The sequence below is a fragment of the Artemia franciscana genome, chromosome 18 (assembly GCF_032884065.1).
Source record: "Artemia franciscana chromosome 18, ASM3288406v1, whole genome shotgun sequence".
NCBI lineage: Eukaryota > Metazoa > Arthropoda > Branchiopoda > Anostraca > Artemiidae > Artemia > Artemia franciscana.
This window is the reverse complement of record NC_088880.1, coordinates 22,355,821-22,376,679: the sequence shown is the minus strand read 5'-3', so window position 1 is coordinate 22,376,679 and position 20,859 is coordinate 22,355,821. Positions and strand designations below refer to the sequence as shown.

Below are 20,859 nucleotides of genomic sequence, written 5' to 3'. Positions count from 1 at the left end.
TGAAAAATGCTTAGCTGGTGGAATAGAAGAAAAAGCACATGAATCTATTTAAAGGTTCACGTTGTTGCTTGTTTTTTTGGAAACTAATAAGTCTAAAATGATTTATTTTTTATTGTAAAATTAATAGTTTTTTTGTAATATTAAATGTAAAATTAATTATTTTGCAATATTAAACTGCTCATAGATCAAAATCAAGGTTTTAAAAAACTAGTATATTTATAAATACCAGCAGTGTACTGACTGATAAAACTGTTCATTTTTCAGTTTCTTATGAATAAAATATAATTGGCTGGCATAATCTTAATCCAGTTCTGTCACATTTAACATTTACCTGTAAAATCGTTTAATCAGTTTTGCTCCTTTTTTCAGAGGATGCTTGCGAAGTCATGCTTTTATTCCTTCAGAGTGCTCAAACCTATAGAGACATGAATGATCCTATGAGTCTGATAACCATCAGAGATGGACTTCTTCCCAAGAAAAGTGTTTCGCTCCGTTTACTTGCTCTGAAAGTAGCAGCTTTCTTCAAGTGGAATATACTTTCTGAAAATTTTCGAGAACGGTAATTTTTCTTCTTCCTTATTTTTCTTCCGTGCACTTACTTTTAGGATGTTGCACACATCGTGTATAGAAATAAACTATTTTATCTGTACTAAGGATCGTTCAATCCCCCTTGCTTCTGGGAATTTCTCTGAAAACTCGTCATTTTATATTTATAAGCATTTGGACCTATAAATTTCCCTTATCCTAAGTAGAAGCCATCCCCCAATACAAAGAACTTGGTGCTTATTTTAAAGCTGTGGGTTTTCTACACAAGTAGAATTTGTGGATTTTTTTTAGCAATTGTACTTTTACCTTTTCTGTTTTCATCAGAAAACATCCAAAAAAGCATGGGGTTTCCTGAGATAGTATCATGGGAGATAAAATTTTTGTGATGCATATCAATGCAATGATACAGGGTACAAGCTTACGAATATTCTGCATCATTTAGTTCTAAATACCACAATCTATTCATTTGCCTGGAAAAATGAAGATCTATTTGATCCACATTTCCAATAAACGTGTTTTTTTTTTTAAGACAAAGAAGCCATCAGTCACTCAGTCGAAAGTCTTTCGTTAACATCAAGGATCATTAGGATCAATAGAATATCATGCTCTGAAAATTTGTTTCCAAACTTATTGCTCTGTACTTGACCCAGCAGTGTTTTTATCTATATGCAACTATGATTGATTGTAGTGAAAATTTGATAAAATAAAAGAATTCTTAAAAATATTTCCAAAGTAAATATACTTGCTTGCCTCTCATAGGACATGAACTAAGTTGAAATACTTATTTCTTTGAAACTTACGCACAAAATCAAAATAGTCAATCCAGTAATGGTTTTATAATTAGTCAGAATAGGTCGTGATGCCATAGTTATTGAAATAAAATGATTTGGTTTATAGATATACCCGACCTTCATTTTGTCTGTTCTGCTAATAGGTAATCTCAAACTGCAAGTAAATTTATTAAGTTTTGTATTGTGTATGGATGGGTAGTCTATAGACTGTCCAAAATTTATTGGAATGTACTTCTCGTGGATCTAACACTTTCAAACAATGCGTGTACGCAATATTTTAGAAGTAAAGAAAGGAGGATTCCACTACCTTAAAGATGAACAGATTAGTTAGAGGAAAGGGACAAGTAAGACAAAAGTTGATTAGAGGAAGATGTGGATCTTAGAAGCATAGTATGATTAGAAAGCAGTGGTCACATAGTCTTCTTACAGAAGAGGTCCATGAGCTTTTGTAGCCTTCCACTCAAAATGTGGTATAAAAATCCCTTAAGAAAATATGGGTGTCATCATCCGCTGGAGCAAATGGAATCTCGGCAATAATACAGAATTAGACGCGAATGTCGGTGCTACCGATTGTAGCGACCATTTTTTCAAACATGGTTTAGATTCCCAAGTAATTGGAACACTGGACGGTGTTGCCAATTGTACTTCTTTTTAAGAAAGAAACCCAGAGAATCATGGGAGTTATAGGATAATATTGTTAGGGAATGGAATAGGTAAACTATCTTCTAAGATTGTACGTAGTAGGTTGGTTCGGGATTAGAAGGAGAAAAAGATTGGTGGATGTTCAAGAAGATTGTGAAAGAAAATTTTTCTTGGGTAAACCAAAAATGGAAAACATACGGAAAAGAGGAGTGGAGCATATTTTTTTTTAAACCTTACAGGGGTGTTTAATGGAATTGATTGAATTTACTGATGAAAAGTCCCTTAGGTATACGCCTGCATAGAGTTCTTGTAAACGACTACAATTAAGATGTTTATGGTGGTGAGGGTTGTTAGATGTATATCAAGGGTAGTACAAAGCAGGATAAGAGAGAAACGGGGAAACATTTTGTCTCCTTTGCTTTTGTTCCTATATACAGTACATTCTTATTGATGGTATTGAAGAATATTTGAAGCCGATAAAGGCACCTAGTATCAGGCTGCTTACAACAAACCTAGTTTCATTACTGTTTGCACATGGCAAATGTCTACTAGTTGGCAGTAAGGAAAACTTTTAAAAGCACCTAGACATAGCATATATATGAAAAATAATGGAATAGATTCAGTGGAATGTCCCTTTGAAGCAGTACCACAGAGCCTAAAGCCTAACGGATATTGTGCTATCCAAGGAGATTGTTTTCATCTATAATAGGTTTTTATTCATTTTAGATAGGGGTACTCGGTCAGATCAATGGGAATCTTCCATAAAAGTAATACGAAAGAGCTATACCTAACGAATATTATGTTGCATAAGAGAATTCTGAGCGACGACTGATTTGAGTATTATATTACGGTCCAGAACATTGGGGGAGTGATGAAGAACTAGATCTAAACGCTTTAGGGCATAAGAGACCAATGGGAATAGCTAAGTTTAGGAGAAGAAAGCATCATTGTCTGAGGATAGATTAGTTACTGTAGCATTTAAAGTATTAACATTCGATAATACGATATATATATATATATATATATATATATATTGCCGTGAATGTCTCAACTTGGTGAATGTCCGAAAATACCATTTTTTTTTCTTAAATTTAGTCAGCGTTGCCAGTCAACTTTTACAGTTTAATGCAAGGTTTGATGATTACAGGTTAGGTTAGATTAGGTTTTGTTTTTAACCCATGTCTGATATTTATAACCAAATTTAATCTAAACAAAACTAACATAATCTATCCTAACCTAACTTTAATTTTTACCTTCATAACTTGCATAAGCATGAAAAAGCTGATTTGCAAAGCTAATTGAATCCAAGCAGAGAAAAAGGAATTTTGGACATTGACTGGTGAATGTTTATATTATATATATATATGTATATATATATATATATATATATATATATATATATATATATATATATATATATATATATATATATATATATATATATATATATATATATATAATATTCAAGGGAGAGAGGATACCTACCCCTTTATTTGCAGGTATGTTAAAATAGACCTTGGTATTTTAGGATTCCAAATTACCTTCAGAGAATTTTGGTACTTGATCTACTGGAGCTGGTGCGAGGAGAAGTCTCCAATCCTAACGAACATGTATCAATCCCTCTTGAAACATTACCACCGGAAACAGTGCTAGCCGTCAGTCTCTACCATCGCTGGATCCTGAATAATACCACACAGCAAGATGTCATACCAAAACCAAGGAATACTGCTCTTATTACTGGGTAAGATAACGTGGTAATTAAGGGCTCCTTTCCAGCGACGAAACATAGCCTATTGTGAATAATTCTTAGTTGGTTCTCCTATAAGTATTAAACAATATTTTGTCTTAATTAATAGGAATCGATTATTTTCTCAAAGATTAATTCAAATCAATCGGAATAACCGTTGGATAGGTTATCCGGTTTCGTATTAAATCATATTACATCTCTTCTTACTTTTAATTACGTTGTCCCAGTGGTCTAGTACGGGGATTCTGAAGCATCTTTTATGTTTGTACCGCTTTGAATCTAATGACATAATGTTGCTCCCCATTTATAATGTTCCACAAGGTTTTCGCGGTAAATCCTGAACATCTACCTTGTAAGTTTAATGTATTAGATACGCTTCCAAAATGCGCTTCTAAATTTCTTTTTCTATTCCATTCGTAAGGATCCATCCGCCCTTCCCTTCTGTTAGGAATCCTGTATTTTGGTTTTTTTTTCTGTTTTTGCTCATCCCAGTGTGTCTTTATTCAATTTGTATATATTGAAGTGAGTAACTTTCATCAAATTCTGCTTCAGAAAAAATCATTATATTTTAAATGACAAAAAATACTTCTATAAATATATGAAAATTGTTCAACCTTGTGCCCACCAACTCTTTATTTTCTGTTCCAGCTGGAGTATCTTCTTGGGGTAATGGAGGGCTTGATTTTCTAGAATTTTAGAGTGGACTCAGAAAAATTGGTTTATAAGACAATTTTCTAGCAATCAGTAGTTACAAATTTTGTCATCGTTTTCCTTATTTTTTCGAAATAAGGAAAACTATATTTCTGTTAAAACGTCTGGAAATGTAAAAATTGCCTATGTAAAATGTGACTAATGAGGCGCATATATTTAAAATTCTGACAAGTGTTCTATTACTTATTTTATTGCTTATTAGGGGGCCAAAATTAATCTTAATGATATAACTTTGGATATTTTAATAAATGATAGTTAAATATTTCTGAACTTTCACATTTAAGTTTTTAAATGATTGTGAAATGATACTTTCCCCAGAGATGTTTTTCATTTATTATAGGTTTTTTTTTATTTACGATAGAGGTACGTGGTGAAATAAAGAACATATTTTAAACAGCCCCCCTCCCCCCGGCACGTATGCCTGCTTCATGATTCTATGTAGAAATATTACAAAGATAACTGAAAGTATGATAGAAGTCATGAATATACTGGATATATAACTGACTTTCTAGGATTTAGTCCGTATTCTATTTCAGTGTGATCCAAGTTAGGCAAAATATCTCCATGATGCAATGCAAGAATGATTTTACAATTGAGCTACAAATGAAATTGTAAAGTTGGACAAGAATAAAAAGAAAGCGTTATACGAGAAAATGAAAACGTTATTCGTATTTTGAAGAAATTCATTATCTTCCCACCTAAAATCAGCTGAATATCACACTTTTTCTGAAGACGGGTTATTGTGCCCCAAGCTCTCTTCGATTCTTTAGGCTATTACTGAAGTATTTGTTTTGTAAAAAGCAGGGCTGACCGACTATAATTTGGAGATGAACGATGTAACGCCTCTGCGTTGAAGACTTCCTAACCTAATTTAGCAACCTTTCTACTTTTTTGAACTATATACTATTTTATGGGGTAGGGATTTTTTCCTGTTTGGATTTTGAAAATGAAATGGTTCTCATGAGAAGCCCCAAAACTCACCTTTGTAATTATGAAAATGTGAGGTATGCCCATGTTTTTAAGTTCAACGACATTTTAGCTGGCAAAGCCCTAACTCATCTTTGTAGATTTTTGTTCGTTTCTAGTTGGATTTGCATATTCAAATTAAGTTTCACTCGTTTTAAGATTTATTTACTTATTTATATTAGTAACTATTGTTTGTTTGTTTGCTATAATTGTTTATTTAATTTCTGTTCGTTTTTGGTTTCATTTATGTCTCAATAGTAAAGTATTTGTGTTCGTTTCAAGCTTGATTTGCATATTCAACTTAGCTTTACTCGTTTTGAGATATATTTATTATATTATATTATTATATTATTGCCTGTTGTATCTTTATGGCACTTGGTATCTAACAAGTGACATATGGTGATCGCAAATTCTGCCGGTCGTTCGGTCTGTGTGTCTGTCTGTCTGTCCTGGTTTTGCTAGTTTTGCTAGTTTAGGCACTTCCAGGTAAGCTAGGACGATGAAATTTGGCAGGCGTATGAGGAACCAGACCAGATTAAGTTAGAATTTGTCTTTTCCCCGATTCGATCATCTGGGGGGGGGGGGGGGGTTAACTCCGAAAAATAGAAAAAATAAGGTATTTTTAACTTACGAAGGAGTGATCGAATATTAATGAAATTTGATGTTTGAAAGGATATCGTGTCTCAGAGCTCTTATTTTAAATCCCGACCGGGTTTGGTGACATTGGGGGGAGTTAGGGGGGGGGGGGAACGTAAAATCTTGGAAAAAGCTTAGAGTGGAGGGATCGGGATGAAAAATAAGCGGAAGTCCTAGATACGTGATTGACATAACTGGAACGTATCCACTCTCTATGGGGGGGGGGGATTTCTGAAAAATAGAAAAAATGAGGTATTTTTAACTTACGAAGGAGTAATTGGATCTCGTATTTAAAAGGACCTCGTAACTCAGATTTCTTATGTAAAATCTTGACCGGATCCAGTGTTATTAGGGGGGGGGGGGGAAACGCTTAAAGCGGAGAGATCAGGATGAAACTTGTTGGGAAGAATAAGCACAAGTCCAACATTCGTGACTGACATAACCGGACCTGATCCGCTCTCTTTGGTGGTGTCGGGGGGGGGGGGGGTAAGTAATTAGGAAAAATTAGAAAAAATGAGGTATTAATAACTTACGAACGGGTAATCAGATCTTCATGAAATTTGATATTTAGAAGGATCTTGTGCTTTAGAGCTCTAATTTTAAATTCCGACCAGATCCGGTGAGATTGGGGGGAGTTGGAAGGGAAAACTGGGATTCTTGGCAAACGTGAAAATTGAGGTATCTTACGAGTGTGTGATCGGTTCTTAATGAAACTTGATATATAGAAGACTCTTATGTTTCAGATGCTCCATTTTCAATTCGAATCGGATCCGGGGACATAGGGGGTTGGATGGGGAAACAGAAATCTTGAAAACTGAAAATTTTGGAAAACGCTTAGAGTGAAGAAATCGGGATGAAACTTGATGGGAAGAATAAGCACAAGTTATAGATACGAGATTGCCATAATTGGAACGGATTCGTTCTCTTTGGGGGTGCTGGGGGTTGTTAATTTGGAAAAATTAGAAAGATTGAGGTATTTTTAACTTAAGAACGGGTGACCGGATCTTAATGAAATTTGATATTCAGAAAGAACTCTTGTCTCAGAGCTCTTATTTCAAATCCTGACCAGATCTGTTGATATTGGGGGGAGTTGGAGGGGGAAACCATAAATCTTGGAAAACGCTTATAAATGTCGTAGATACGTGATTGACGTAACCGGGATCCGGCCTCTTTGGGGGAGTTAGGAGGTGGGGTTCAGTGCTTTGGCGAGTTTGGTGCTTCTAGACGTGCTAGGACGATGAAAATTGGTAGGCGTGTCAGGGAGCTGCACAAATTGACTTGATAAAGTTGTTTTCCTCGATTCGACCATCTGGAGGGTGAAGGAAGATGAAAAATTGGAAAAATCGAGGTATTTTCAACTTACGAGTGGGTGATCGGATTTTAAAGAATTTTGATATTTAGAAGGACCTCGTGGCTCAGAGCTCTTATTTAAATCCCGACCGGCATTAATCCTCTGATTTTCCTTTTAAAGCAATCTATTGATTCTTAGAATTTTGCTAGAGTTCATACCATATGAGCTCTTGGCTCTTCCGACCTCGTCACAAGTGCAATATGAGCTCTTAGCTTTTGTTTGATTTGAAAAATCTTCAAGTTTAAAAAAAACTTCTATCTCAAAATAAGATTCATATTTTTTTTCCAACATCAAACTTTCATCAAAGTTTCAAAACTAGTATCAAAGTAACTATCAAAGTATCAAAGTAAAGAAGGTATCAGAGTAATCAAAGTAACAATAAGAAACTTGCACAACTTGCAGCCATTGCACCGTAAGTCGATGTTACCGCGTAAATCACTAAGTCCAAATATCAAAGTAACAATAATTAGGTTCCGTAACTCAGAACCGTTTCTCGATGCCGGGGGGTCAGCCGTGGAAGCATAGGTATTCGGCCTTTGAACTATTCTGAACAAAATGGCTATGTCCAAATTTTGACCGGATGCACTTTGGGAGAGTGGGGCGTGGGTAGTTGTTCATTGATACTCTTAAAGAAGTTTTGATTTCCAATCGAATGAGCCCCTTCCAAAGTTAATTCGACCGCCCCTTCCACAGAGAACCTTATATTTTAATGGGGTAACTTACATAAGTTGCCCCGGGGCTTAGGGAAGATTTCTCAGCTCCTAAGTTGTAGTAATTTGAATTTTCGACTATTTTGAACAAAATGGCTATTTCAAAATTTTATAAGATGCATTTGGAGAAAAAAGGTACAGGGGGGCTTTTTGATCACTCTCGATTCTTAAGAACTTAGATAAGTCACAATTCTTGTCCCGGGTGCTCTGATGGATTTCTCAATCCTTAATTTGTAGTAATTTGATTTTTGGATTATGTTGAAGAAAAAGGCTATCCCAAATTTTTTATCAGATGTATTTGGGGGAAAAGGTGTGGGTATAAGGTGGATAGATACCCTCTGATCACTTTTAATGACTCTTAAAAAGATAACTAGAACTTTCAATTTCCTTTCAAACGAGCTGTCTCTGAAGTTTTTACGATCAACCCTTATATATAACCTTATATGCCCTTGGGCCATAGGCTACAGCACTTGCCCCCACTCTCTGAGGGGATGGGTTGACCCTGGAGTTTTTGTTATTTGATCTTTAAACAATTTTGAACAAAATAGCTGTCTCAAAATTTTGATTGGATGCATTTGGAAAAATGGGCCTTGGGGGAGGGGCTTGTTGCCCTCCGATCACTTTTGACTCTTGAGAAGGGCACTAGAAATTCGGGTTTACAACTGAATAAGTCCCCTCCGAAGTTCATACGACCATCCCTTCCATAAAAACCTTATATGCCCCAAGGCCACAATTTACAACACTTACCCCCGGATTCTGGGGAGGGGGCTGCTCTACCCCGGGAGTTTTTGTTATATTATCTTTGATCTATTTTGAACCTAAACGGCTATATGAAAAACTCGATTGGACGCATTTATATCGGATGGATTTGGGGTAAAAAGGCTAGGGGGGGGGGGGGCTAGTTGTTCTTGGATCTCTTTTGACTCTTAAAAAGTGAACTAGAAATTTCAGTTTCTGGTCCAATGAGCCCTTATTAAGTTTATACGAGCATTCCTTCCATAAGAACCATATATGCCCCCAGGGCATAACCCTGAACACCCGCCTCCGGGCTCTGGGGAGTTATATCGACACTAGAGTTTTTCTTGTCGGACCTTTGAACTATTTTTATCAAAATGGCTATTTCAAAATTTTTATCGGATGGGTTTGGGAATAAAAGCGTGGGATGGGGTTCGTTGCCCTAGGATCTCTTTTGGCTCTTAAAAATTGAACTAGAACTTTCAATTTCCAATCAAATGACCCCTCTTTGAAGGTTGTACTAGCATCTCTTTCATAAAAGCCATATATGCCCCCATGGCATAACTTACAACGCCTGCATCCGGGCCCCTGGGGGGTTGTGTCGACACCTGAATTTTTATTATCTGACCTTTGAACTATTTTTAACAAAACGGCTATCTTAAAATTTCATCAAATGCATTTGGAGAAAAAGGGGCGTGGTGGGCTATGTGCCCTATAATCTCTTTTGACTTTCAAAAACTGAACTAGAACTTTCAATTTTCAATCAAATGAGCCCTCTCTGAAGTTTATACGAGCGTCCTTTCCATAATAACCATATATGCCCCCCAGGACATAACTTACAACGCCTGCTCCCGGGGCCCTGGGGGTTTGTTTCGACCCTGGAGTTTTTTTTATATGATCTTTGAACTATTTTAAATAAAAATGACTATCTCAAAGTTCTCATTTGATGGGTTCACCGAAAAAGGGCGTGGATGGGGGGAGGGCTAGTTGCACTGCGATTTCTTTTGACTCTTAAAAGCGAACTATAACTTTCAATTCCCAATCAAATGAGCACTCTCTCTGAAGCTTATACGAGCATCTCTTCCATAAGAGCCATATATGCACCAGAGAATAACTTACAACACCTGGCCCCGGGCCCTGGGGGGGTTTGTTGACACTGGAGTTTTTTATATGATCTTTGAACTATTTAACAAAATGGCTATCTCAAAATTTTTATCGGATGCATTTGGGAAAAAAAGGTGTGGGGGAGGCTAGTTGCCCTCCGATCACTTTTACTCATAAAAAGGCCACTAAAACTTGCAATTTTCAATCGAATGAGCCCCCTTCCTAAGTTTATGTGACAACCCCTTTCATATGAAATGTCTTTGGGAAAAAAAAGTAAATAAATAATAAAACATTGGATCTGTGGCCTTTACTATAGACAACACTGTAGTTTTGTCTCTTGATCATCAAGCTTTTTTAATTAATGCTAAGGCAGAATGGGGTTTTTTAAGTAGCAATGTTAAATTAGATGAATGATATTGGATTGTGTAAGTATACTTTACTTTCAGCAGTTGATTTCAAATGATCATACGCATACACAATTTGGGGGGTGTGAGATTGTGCAACTTGGCTCAATTGCAACGTCAGAAAGATTAATTAGGCCATATCCTACATATTTGTTTTCTTTTTAATTTTTTAAGGTTTTTAGAGCAGGAAAGAAAGAGATGTAATGTCTGTAGACTTGTCTTAGTTATTCATTTATAATTAATTATTTTGTTTTATTTGTAAAATAGTATTTTTGTCCATCCGGAGACTCTGAAAATTCTGGTTTAAAAAAAGGAGGACTTAAGGATACAGAGGTCTTATTTGTTGGTGCAAGTAAGAAATTTGACAAATTAAGAGTATAAAAGGATTTTTTGGAAATGAATACCATCTTTATCTATGCATGTCCTCTGTAAAATTGATACTGAGTTTTTAATAGACGAGGAAATTGTCTACTGCTTTAAATCGGAGTTAAGTGATGTGATAGAAATTGAAAAGGTAAAACAACATGGAATAGTTACTGACTGCTGCGTAAAAGAAAGGTTTGTCTAATTATCTTCCACATTACAAGAGTTGGCTTGATTTGATATGAATTATTTGGGCTCCGCGCTCTTTCTAAGTAACTTGACACCTACTTTCTAGAATGTAAATATGTAAGTTCCAGGTCAAGTGAAAGGGGAAAACGTTGATTCGTAAAAACTTTATTTAACATAATTTCAAACGTTTCTTGGCTGTAAACTTTGTATTTGTTTTGCCATTGTATGGTTGCTCGTCTCATTTTGGAACATGTAGTGTCTGGTATATTGTCTATAGGTTTTTAGTAAACCGATATTTTTTTTAGACCGATATTTTTTTATGACCGTTCATTTTATTTAGCCCTGCAACCGGCAGCAGTGTTGTTAATTTGGGCGCATTTACGCAAATGATGGATTTAACACAAAAACAATTGGCTCAAAAAGTAGACGAATCATTTACCGTTTTGGAGAAGCTTCTTAAATGTCAAACTGCGTCAATGCCCTCAGTGGATGCTTTTGTACCCCCGGACCCCAGTGGAAGAGACTTCATATTTTACTTTGATAAATCAGAAATGATTCATTTGGCTGAGTATCGCATTCAGGTCAGCGTTGCCTCCACTTAATTTTCTCTTCTTGTTTAAGTGATACTTAATAAGACTGAATATTTTTTTTAATTAATTTTGAGAAATGTTTTCTACGAAGAAAAAAGATTTAAAGGAAAGTAAAGATTCATGTCAAAATACAAATAGCAAAAACAGTGACACAAAAAGTCAGTGCTACGAATGGAAAAGTGAAAGCTAAATCAAATAAAAATTTGGATGGGTCGTAAAATTCTGTAGTAGTCAATCTGGACTTGTCCCAGTTAAAGACAAAGACGGAGCCACAATTAGTGATAAGGAAAGAGTTAAAGAGAGATGGACCGAACGTTTTGAGAATGTGCTAAAGAGAGATAGAGTTGCAGGAAAAGATATAGAGGAAAATAAAAAAGTTTGTGATACCTTGGATGTGAAGGAAGATTGGTTTTGTGAGGAAGAATTAGCGACAGTACTAAAAGAATTAAAAAAAAAAGACTCCTAGTGCTGATAATGTGGTAAATGAGTTTCTTAAATATGGCGGCTCTGAGGCTAGGAATAAGCTACTGAAGATTATGAATATGATTTTTGAAAAAGGGGAAGTACCTAACGATTTTAGGAAAACGTTAACGAAACCACTGTATAAGAAAGGTGATAAGAATGAGTGCGGTAATTATCGAGGCATTAGTCTGGTCTCTCTAGGTAGTAAATTACGTCGTAATATGACACTTTTTAGACTGAGAGATGTCTAAAAAGTTAGACATCTTTTTAGACATCTTCTTACAACTTTAACCTAGATAAGGTTGTAAGAGAAGAACAATGTGGTTTTAGAAAAGGTAGAGGATGTGTCGACCAAATTTTTACTTTAGGTTAATAATTTGAGAGGTGTCTGAGTTAAATACCTTTGGTCCTCAGTTCTATATACTAGTAGCAAGCGTTCGATTATGTTGGTACAATAGCATTAGCAAAGGTTTTATCCTTGTATGGTATACCAGAATAATACATTAAAGTGATTAATGCTATGATTAATATTGAGCAACCTGACTCAATAGTAACCGAAACTCTAAAAAACGGAATTTTTATATAAATAGATATATTACATAGATACAAATAATAATACATTTAAACCCTCTTTACATACATAAAATGCACTTAGAGGAGTACAAAAATACGGCAAAATAAAATAAAATGGAAACAATAAACAAGAAAAAGCTAAAAAAAACATTTCTGCTACTTTCGCACTACAATTAAGTGGAAAGTCGACAATATTTTCTTGAAGCTTGTGGAACCTATGCACAAGCTGGTCCATTTTGAGGAAATATCGTAAACGGCATATCTACTCGAAATGTACCGGTTGCTATTCCAGAGCGATAATTGCAGAAGATATTTGCGAAAACGGAAGAAAAAGATCTAATTTCTTCCAGTCAGATATTAAAAAAAAAACTCCACAAAAGGACCAAGAAAAAGACATGCGGGGCAAAAAAAGCGTTGTAAAGTCTGCCCGGGGCTATTCTGTGAAACTAGCCTTTAACTCGAGCAAGCTTTCCATACGATTTTCTAAGCTTTTCTTTCAACGTCGAGAGAACTTGTGTTTGAGTATTTTTAACATTTGATCCAAACGGGAGACCTAAATAATTCAGTGAGGACGATGCAGAAATAGTTTATGGCCAACATTGATAGTAACGGAATGTTGTTGAGACGAACCGTAGACGAGAAGCTCAGTTTAGAGGGGGCGACTTGAAGCCCAATCTCATTAAGACGAGAGCAAACTGTATGAATATTTTGGAGAACCTGGAGATCATCTGATAATAGAAGGATATCATCTGCGTTACAGAGATGGCTGACATCAATATAGGGCTCAAAAAGAAATGGAAGAACATTCTTTGTTACGGTTCAGATGGCATTATTGAAATGAGCTGGACTAAGCCCAGAGCCTTGTTTCAAACCTTTTCGAACAGTGACAGATTTGTCCAGCTGGCTACCTAGCCGCACCCGTATGGACGCATTACCATACCAATTCCATAAGAGACGGCAGAGAAAAGGGTTTATTCCACTTCTCAGTAGAGAAAAAATAGCATGTGAATGGATAATGGAATCGAATGCCTTTGAAATGTCGATTGCACACGCATGCTGGTTCCTTTTCAGTATCATATAGCGGTCTAAAATAGCCAAAAAAGTTATGTGTGTTTGTTTAGCACACCCAAGCCTTCGCGAAATCCAAATTGGCTGTCCCCATGGTTGCACTTTGTGTTTATTTCTTGGAAATAAACACAAAAAGCATACCAATTGTGGAGCAAATATTAATTGGTCTTACGATTCACAAACCTTTGGATTTTTGCCCTCCTTTAAGTCACAGGTAATACAAGCTACACACAGGTAGGTAATATGAGAAATACAAGCCTGAAATAATAGTGGCAAATACTGAATAAGAAGTGGGGTAGCGTATAGGAGGTGCTCAGTTTGTACTCCATCGTATCCTGTGACTTTACCAGGTTTCATTAGACGAATTTGGAACTGGATAGCCGAAGATGTAACAATGACTAAGTTCCTCCGGTGATCAAGTTTTGACATATGGTGAGAAGGGCATTTTTATAGGTAGCTTCAACCGGAGGAGGATCATTGAAGAAAAACGAAGAAAAATGTCTTTCCCACGAAGCGACATCGATAGGAATAAAAAAGGCCAAAAATACTTCACAGTGGCATGAAATAAAAGATTGGTCAAAGGCCGACTTCCCGCTTTATCGGACAGTGCTTGATACGACGCTTCGTGGCATTTACTCTACTACAAGCCAACGTGCAAAGGAATGTCCAGGAAACTAAAATACAGGCTAATGCGTTCTGTGCTGAAATCACCCACGCACCACTAACCGCAGAAAAGGCTGCTATTTCCGTTAGGAAAATTCGTAAAGGTAATAAAATCCCAGGGTTCTCAAAGAATCAAGAGCTAGTGAAAGCATGTCAGGATGCCAAGTTCTGGTTCTTAGTGTGAAGGGAAAGTGGTCGTCCTAAATCCCGTATGTTGAATTTTCTCCATGTACACACAAAACGTAAATTTTAGAAAGCCGTCAAGCAGCATCGCACGGATGTGGAAAATGACTATACAGAGAGAAGTCGTTTATGAACAGATCGCCTAAGCACGCCTAAGTCCATGCCTAGTGATCCAAATCACTGGCGATCTTACTTTCCGAGTGAATTTAGTGCCCCGAATCTCAGTGTAGCTGTACCATATACCGACCAACTTGAATCTGTGCTATCAAAGTCAAGAATTCCGGACTGTTCCGTATCTGTTTTGGATGTAACTGCAAATTTCTTTAGGCTGAAAAAGAAAAAATCTTGCGGAGTTGACCATTTGTTTGCGCGTCACCTTGTGAATAGTATATGAATTATTCACACTATTGTACCAGATCCTATACGTAGTCGATTTGGTACCCTATGTTTTCTCTACGGGGCAACTTACGCCCATCCTGAAAAAAGGGAAGCCAGCTAACATATACTCCTCGTATCGCCCAATTACTGTGTCACCAGTTTTGTGCAAGCTTCTGGAAATGCTTATATTGTCAAATATTCGACACTGTTGCCAAATGCCAAACCACCAGTTTGATTTTACGTTAATCTTAGACAGGTTTTTATTCTTCCCATCCAGTTTCATCCTGATCTCACCGCTTTAAGTATTTTCTAAGATTTCCAGTCCCCCCAACTGCCCCCTAATTACACTGGATCCGGTTGAGATTTAAAATAAGGCTCAGTTGCGCTGGTGCTCTGTTCGCCCTTGCTGCTATTTTGTCTGATTCTGAGGCAACGGGTGTCTTGTGTTTCAAAGGGGACTGATGTTTCGTTGATGACGTATGCTAGCGACTTGCTTAATTTGAACAGTTCCACTGATCGACTATCGAAGAATTTTGATGTGTTGAACAGGGAATACAAAAACTTTGGTTTGTCGTTGAATGTGTCAAAATCTGCCGTCTTGTAATTCAATGCGGAGCACTGCGAAGAAAGAAATCCCTTTGAGCGATTCAGTTGTGAAACTATATGAGAGTATTACCTACCTTGGTTTATCAATCAGTCGAAGCCTCCACTCCACCGGGACTTGCGTAATTATTGCGGGACTATTGCGTAATCTTGCGTAATTATGGTGCATCCAATACAACAGTCTGTGTTAACCGTGTCACCAAGGATTTTCTGAAGAACTCTAAGGGAAGAGCGAACCCGTGGCTAGCCATCCTGTACCAGTAGTTTTGCTAATGTACATATTCTGTAAATACGTTTGGTGATGTTCCTTAGTGTGACTTTTCTTTTTCAATTGTTATGCTCGGTTTTAATTCCTGTGAATTTTCGGGCAATAACATTACTTACTTAATTAGTTACTTTCATCAAAAGAATCTGATTTTGTGCTGATTTTAAATATATCAGTTTCGTCAAGTTTTGTCCTACGCATCAGTAGTTACGAGCCTAAGAAAATTTGCCATTTTTGAAAAAGGAAAAAACCCCTCTTGAAAGTTATAAAATCTTAATGAAAATTACACTATCAGATTAAGCGTATCAGAGAACCCTGCTGTAGAGGTTTCAACCTCCTATCTGCAAAAATGTGTGATTTTATATTTTTTGCCAGAAGAAAGATCACGGATGTGTGTTTATTTGTTGTTGTTTTTTCTCCCCCCCCCCCCCAAGGGTGATCGTATCGACCCAGTAGTCCTAGAATGTTGCGAGAGGGTTCATTCGAACGGCAATTAAAAGTACTAGTGCCTTTTTTAGCTGACCGAAAAAATTGGAGCGCAGCTAGGCCCCCTCCCACGCTCATTTTGTCCCAAAGTCACTGGACAAAAATTTTGAGATAGCCATTTTATTCAGCATAGTCGACAAATATAATAACTGTGTCTTTGAGGATGACTTAATCTCCCACTGTCCTCAGGAAGGGCTGCCAGTTATAAACTTTGCCCATTGTTTACATATAGTATTTGTTATTGGGAAGTATACACGCATTTTCAGGGGGGATTTTTTCTAGTGGGGGGTTGGGGAGAGGGTTACGTGGGAGGATCTTTCCATGGGGGAAGAGAATTTTCATGAAGGGGGTGATGTATTTCCCAGCATCATCTAAAAATAATCAGAAATTAAATTGAGAAAAAAAGTTTTTTCAACTGAAAGTAAGTAGCAAAATTAAAACTTAAAACGAACTGGAATTATTACGTATATGAGGGGGTTCGCCTCCTCGTCAATTTCAAAAGAGCTATTTATTCTAATTAAACGACTTTTGGGATTCAGGGGGCATTTTTAAAGAACTGGAACAAAATTCGAATTTTAGCGTAAAGAGCTAGGTATTGATGAGGGGTAAAACTCCTCATATTACATATATGAGGGAGTTTCTTCCGCTCATCAGTACCTCATTCTTTACGCTAAAGTTAGAATTTTGTTAAATAATGACCGATATAAACAATAATTTGTTTGTGTTATTTTTCGGCCAATCTTAGTATTTAATACTATCTTAAGCAGCTTCTTAACTATGATTTTTATGTGATAATAAACCAAAGATATTGTATGTCTTCGGCTTGTGTTTGTTATTAATAAAACACAAAAGTTTTTTTCCAACTGAATTTTCCAACTGAAAGTAAGGAACAACATTAAAACTTAAAAACGGACAGAAACTATCCGTATATTAGAAGGTTGCCCCCTTTTCAGTACCTCACTCTTTACGCTAATGACTTTTTGTTCCAATTATTTAAGAATGACTCCTGACAAACAAGGACCGTTTAGTTAGAATAATAAGCTGTTTACAAATTCACAAACACTTTAGTGTAAAGTGCGAGGTACTGAGGAGGGTACAACTCCCTAATATACGTAATAACAACCAATATACTTAATAACAACCACAAAATCTGAGTAAATTGCGGTTCAAACAGTTTGTGGTAACGAACTGTAAGTAAAGAGCGACCCGGCTCAATAGTAACCGAAATTCTAAAAAATGGTTTTCAAAAAAATGGATTTTGATACCAGTAGATATATTAAAAGAATTGGCCTTTTATGCTGATTTCAAATATATAAATTTCATTAAGTTTATTTTTACCCATCAAAGATTACGAGCCTGAGAAAAAATTTTCTGATTTTCTAAAAATGGAGAAACATCCCCTAAAGCTCAAGTGATCTTAATGAAAATCACACCATCGGATTCAGCGTATCATAGAACCCTACAGTATAGGTTTCAAACTTCTATCTGCAAAAATGTGGAATTTCGTATTTTTGCCAGAAGAAAGATCGCGGATGCGTGTTTATTTGTGTTTTTGTTTCAATTTTTTCGTGTTTTCCCCGGGGTTAATCTTATCGACCCAGTGGTCCTAGAATATCGGAAGAGGGCATTCAAACGGATATTAAAAAGTTTTAGTGTCCTTTTTAAGTGACACAAAAAATTGGAAGGTAACTAGGCCACCTCCCCGCCATTTTTCTCCCAAAATCGTCCGATCAAAATTTCGAGATAGCCATTTTGTTCATCATAGTTGAAAGGCCTTATAAATATGCCTTTGGGTCTAAAATTATCACCACACGCACGCACACAGCCCCGGGGGAAAGGTCTTTAAGTCATAAAATTTGCCCATTGTTTACGCATAGTTTTTGTCATTGGGAATTATGCATACATTTTTTTTTTTTGGGGGGGGGGGTCACGGGGTGATTTTCCATGGGGGGGAGAAGTTGTCTAGGAGTGAATTTGTCAGGGGAAACTATACGCTGCGGTAATTTGCCTGAATTCTTATACAGAATTCTTTTTATGTCTTGCTTTCTCTTTTCCGTCTCAATGTTACGCGCAAAGTGGTTAAGATCAATTGTCCGGGGTAAATTTTCACTGTGGTTGAATTGTCTAGAGGATATTTCCATGGTGAGGGGGTTTCTCCGTGGAGTTGGGTCAGATTTCCAAGTATTATTTAAAAACGATCTGAAATTAAATGAAAAAACGCGTTTTTTCAACTGAAAGTAACGAGCAACATTAAAACTAAAAACGAACAGAAATTGTTACATATACGAAGGGGTTGCCCCCTCCTGAACTCCTCGCTCTTTGCGCTAAAGTTTGATTTTTGTCCCAATTCTTTAAGAATGACTCCTGAAACACAAGAGCCGTTTAATTAGAACAATAAGACGGCTTTTTTAAAATACTAAAAAACTTTAGCGTAAAGAGTGAGGTGTTGAGGAGGGACAACTCCCTTCATATACGCAATTCTTTCCGTTCGTTTAACGTTTGTGGGTCAAATTACATAAGATGTGATAGTTATAGATATTAGTATTTGATTTTCTTTGAAAAAGTTTTTCTTTTTAAAATGTTGTTAAAACTGATCTCTGATATTTTTTGTTTTTTGTTTTCTGTTTTTTTTTTCTTACTTGCTTGATGTAGTTTGATTATGTTAATTATGAATATTAGTAAAAAAATTTCTGCCGTTTCTGCTCAAGAACTAAGATATTGGATTGTAATTGAAATCTTAAGCAAAAATTGTACGTTTTTTCGATGTTCTTGATTAGCTGTAGTTTCTGGCAAAGATTTTGTACTAGTTTTTTGCCAGAAGAAAAATTGGCATGCATTGGGAGGAGGATTTTTAAGCTTTTGGTTTAAGATCTTTAAATGAGCTCTACTCTTCTACTGGACTGAAGCCAATCGGACCCAATCGTGTGGGTACTCTCGATGATAGACGAATCTTATTTTATCTTTCATTAGAAGCATCTTTTTGTGGTCTGTTTCGTGTTCTATAATTGTTAATGTGGTTAAAGTAAATGCCTGTCTAGATCATTTATAAAAGGAGCTCTGTTTTTAGCGCCTGTGAATAAACTTAAGTTTGTATCCTTAAAAGTAATTTGCTTTTTTTAATTTATATTTCTTCTTTCTAAAATCTGCAGACTATCTCTAAAATCTGCAGACTATCTTATCAACAAACCTAATTTTTCATCATTCATGAGGGGCTTCGGAAGGTTCATGCGTCCTCTTTATGCCAACAATCAGACAGTACAATCAAAGAGAGAAGCAGTCATGAGACTTTTAATGCATTCAGTCATGCAGTCAGTCATGCAATCATTCATCTCATTTAAATGCAGTCAGTCATGAGGATATGACCTGGCAACTAAAGGACAGCCCATGACCGATGTGCGAAGTAGTAAAGCAAGCAAAGGCATGGGGCAGTGAAATAGTCTTGTCAAAAGGTTGTAGACTGTTGCGTGGTAGTTATAATCAGGGACTTTTAAAAATTTGTATTGATAAGGAACTGACCAAAAAAATTGAAAAGGCTGAGAATGTCTTCGTGTTTGGTAAGTAGGTATCTATAGCCAAGGATAGTTTTCATAAGAAATATTAAACAGTTGCCCTTTACAGTCCAGAAGCTAGGAGCCTTCAAAGTATCCTACTTTAGGAATTCCTCTATTTTGATTTTCTTTTTTTCACCAAGTTAGGACTTGGTTGGTTTTTGTACTGATTGAGGACTGAGATCATTTTTTACTGGATTGTTCAAGAGAATTCATAAATACATCTTCGTTTTGAAGGGTGGGGGGTTGTGATCCAAAGCCACCCCCTCTCACTTTTTCATATGCGCACATGCCTGGGAATCCGCACGATTTTTTTTCCTTTTCTTTTAAATATTTGCCATATCCAACTTTATTTTGCAGCTATACTATAACCTTGGCTAATATTACATTATCCCCTGTGATTAAGGTATATGTGTGCCATCTGCCCAAATGTAACTTTATCGTATAACTTTATTTTGCAACTCTACTGTGACCTTGCCTCACATTGCATTATCCCCTGTGATTAAGGTATATGTGTGCCATCTGCCCAAATATACCTTTATCATATAATTTTATTTTGCAGCTCTACTATGACCTTGGCTAATATTACATTATCCCCTGTGATTAAGGTATATGTGTGCCATCTGCCCAAATATACCTTTATCGTATAATTTTATTTTGCAACTCTACTGTGACCTTGCATGACATTGCATTATCCCTTATAATAAAAGTGTATGTGTGCCATCTGCCCAAATATACCTTTATCATATAACTTTATTTTACAGCTCTACTATAACCTTGGCTAATATTACATTATTCCCTGTGATTAAGGTATAAGTGTGCCATCTTCCCAAATATACCTTTATCATATAACTTTATTTTGCAACTCTACTGTGACCTTGCCTCACATTGCATTATCCGCTATGATTAAGGTGTATGTGTGCCATCCGCCCACATATACCTTTATTATATAATTTTATTTTGCAGCTCTACTATGACCTTGGCTAATATTACATTATTCCCTGCGATTAAGGTATATGTGTGCCATCTGCCCAAATATACCTTTATCGAATAACTTTATTTTGCAACTCTACTGTGACCTTGCATGACATTGCATTATCCCTTATAATAAAAGTGTATGTGTGCCATCTGCCCAAATATACCTT

The 20,859-nt window shown here is 36.3% G+C and overlaps 1 protein-coding gene across 4 annotated transcripts in view; it reads left to right on the top strand.

Moving 5' to 3' along the window:
* Positions 1–20,859, top strand: part of LOC136038757 (integrator complex subunit 8-like) — a 135,613-nt gene that overhangs the window by 71,475 nt on the left and 43,279 nt on the right. For 2 of the 4 annotated variants that reach the window (XM_065722128.1, XM_065722125.1), the window contains exons 3-5: positions 370–559; positions 3,508–3,720; positions 11,236–11,476. The exons of the other annotated variants lie outside the window; for them this stretch is intronic. In XM_065722128.1, coding sequence (XP_065578200.1) covers positions 370–559; positions 3,508–3,720; positions 11,236–11,476 — 644 coding nt within the window. The remainder of the gene's footprint in view (positions 1–369; positions 560–3,507; positions 3,721–11,235; positions 11,477–20,859) is intronic. 4 annotated transcript variants of the gene reach the window in all.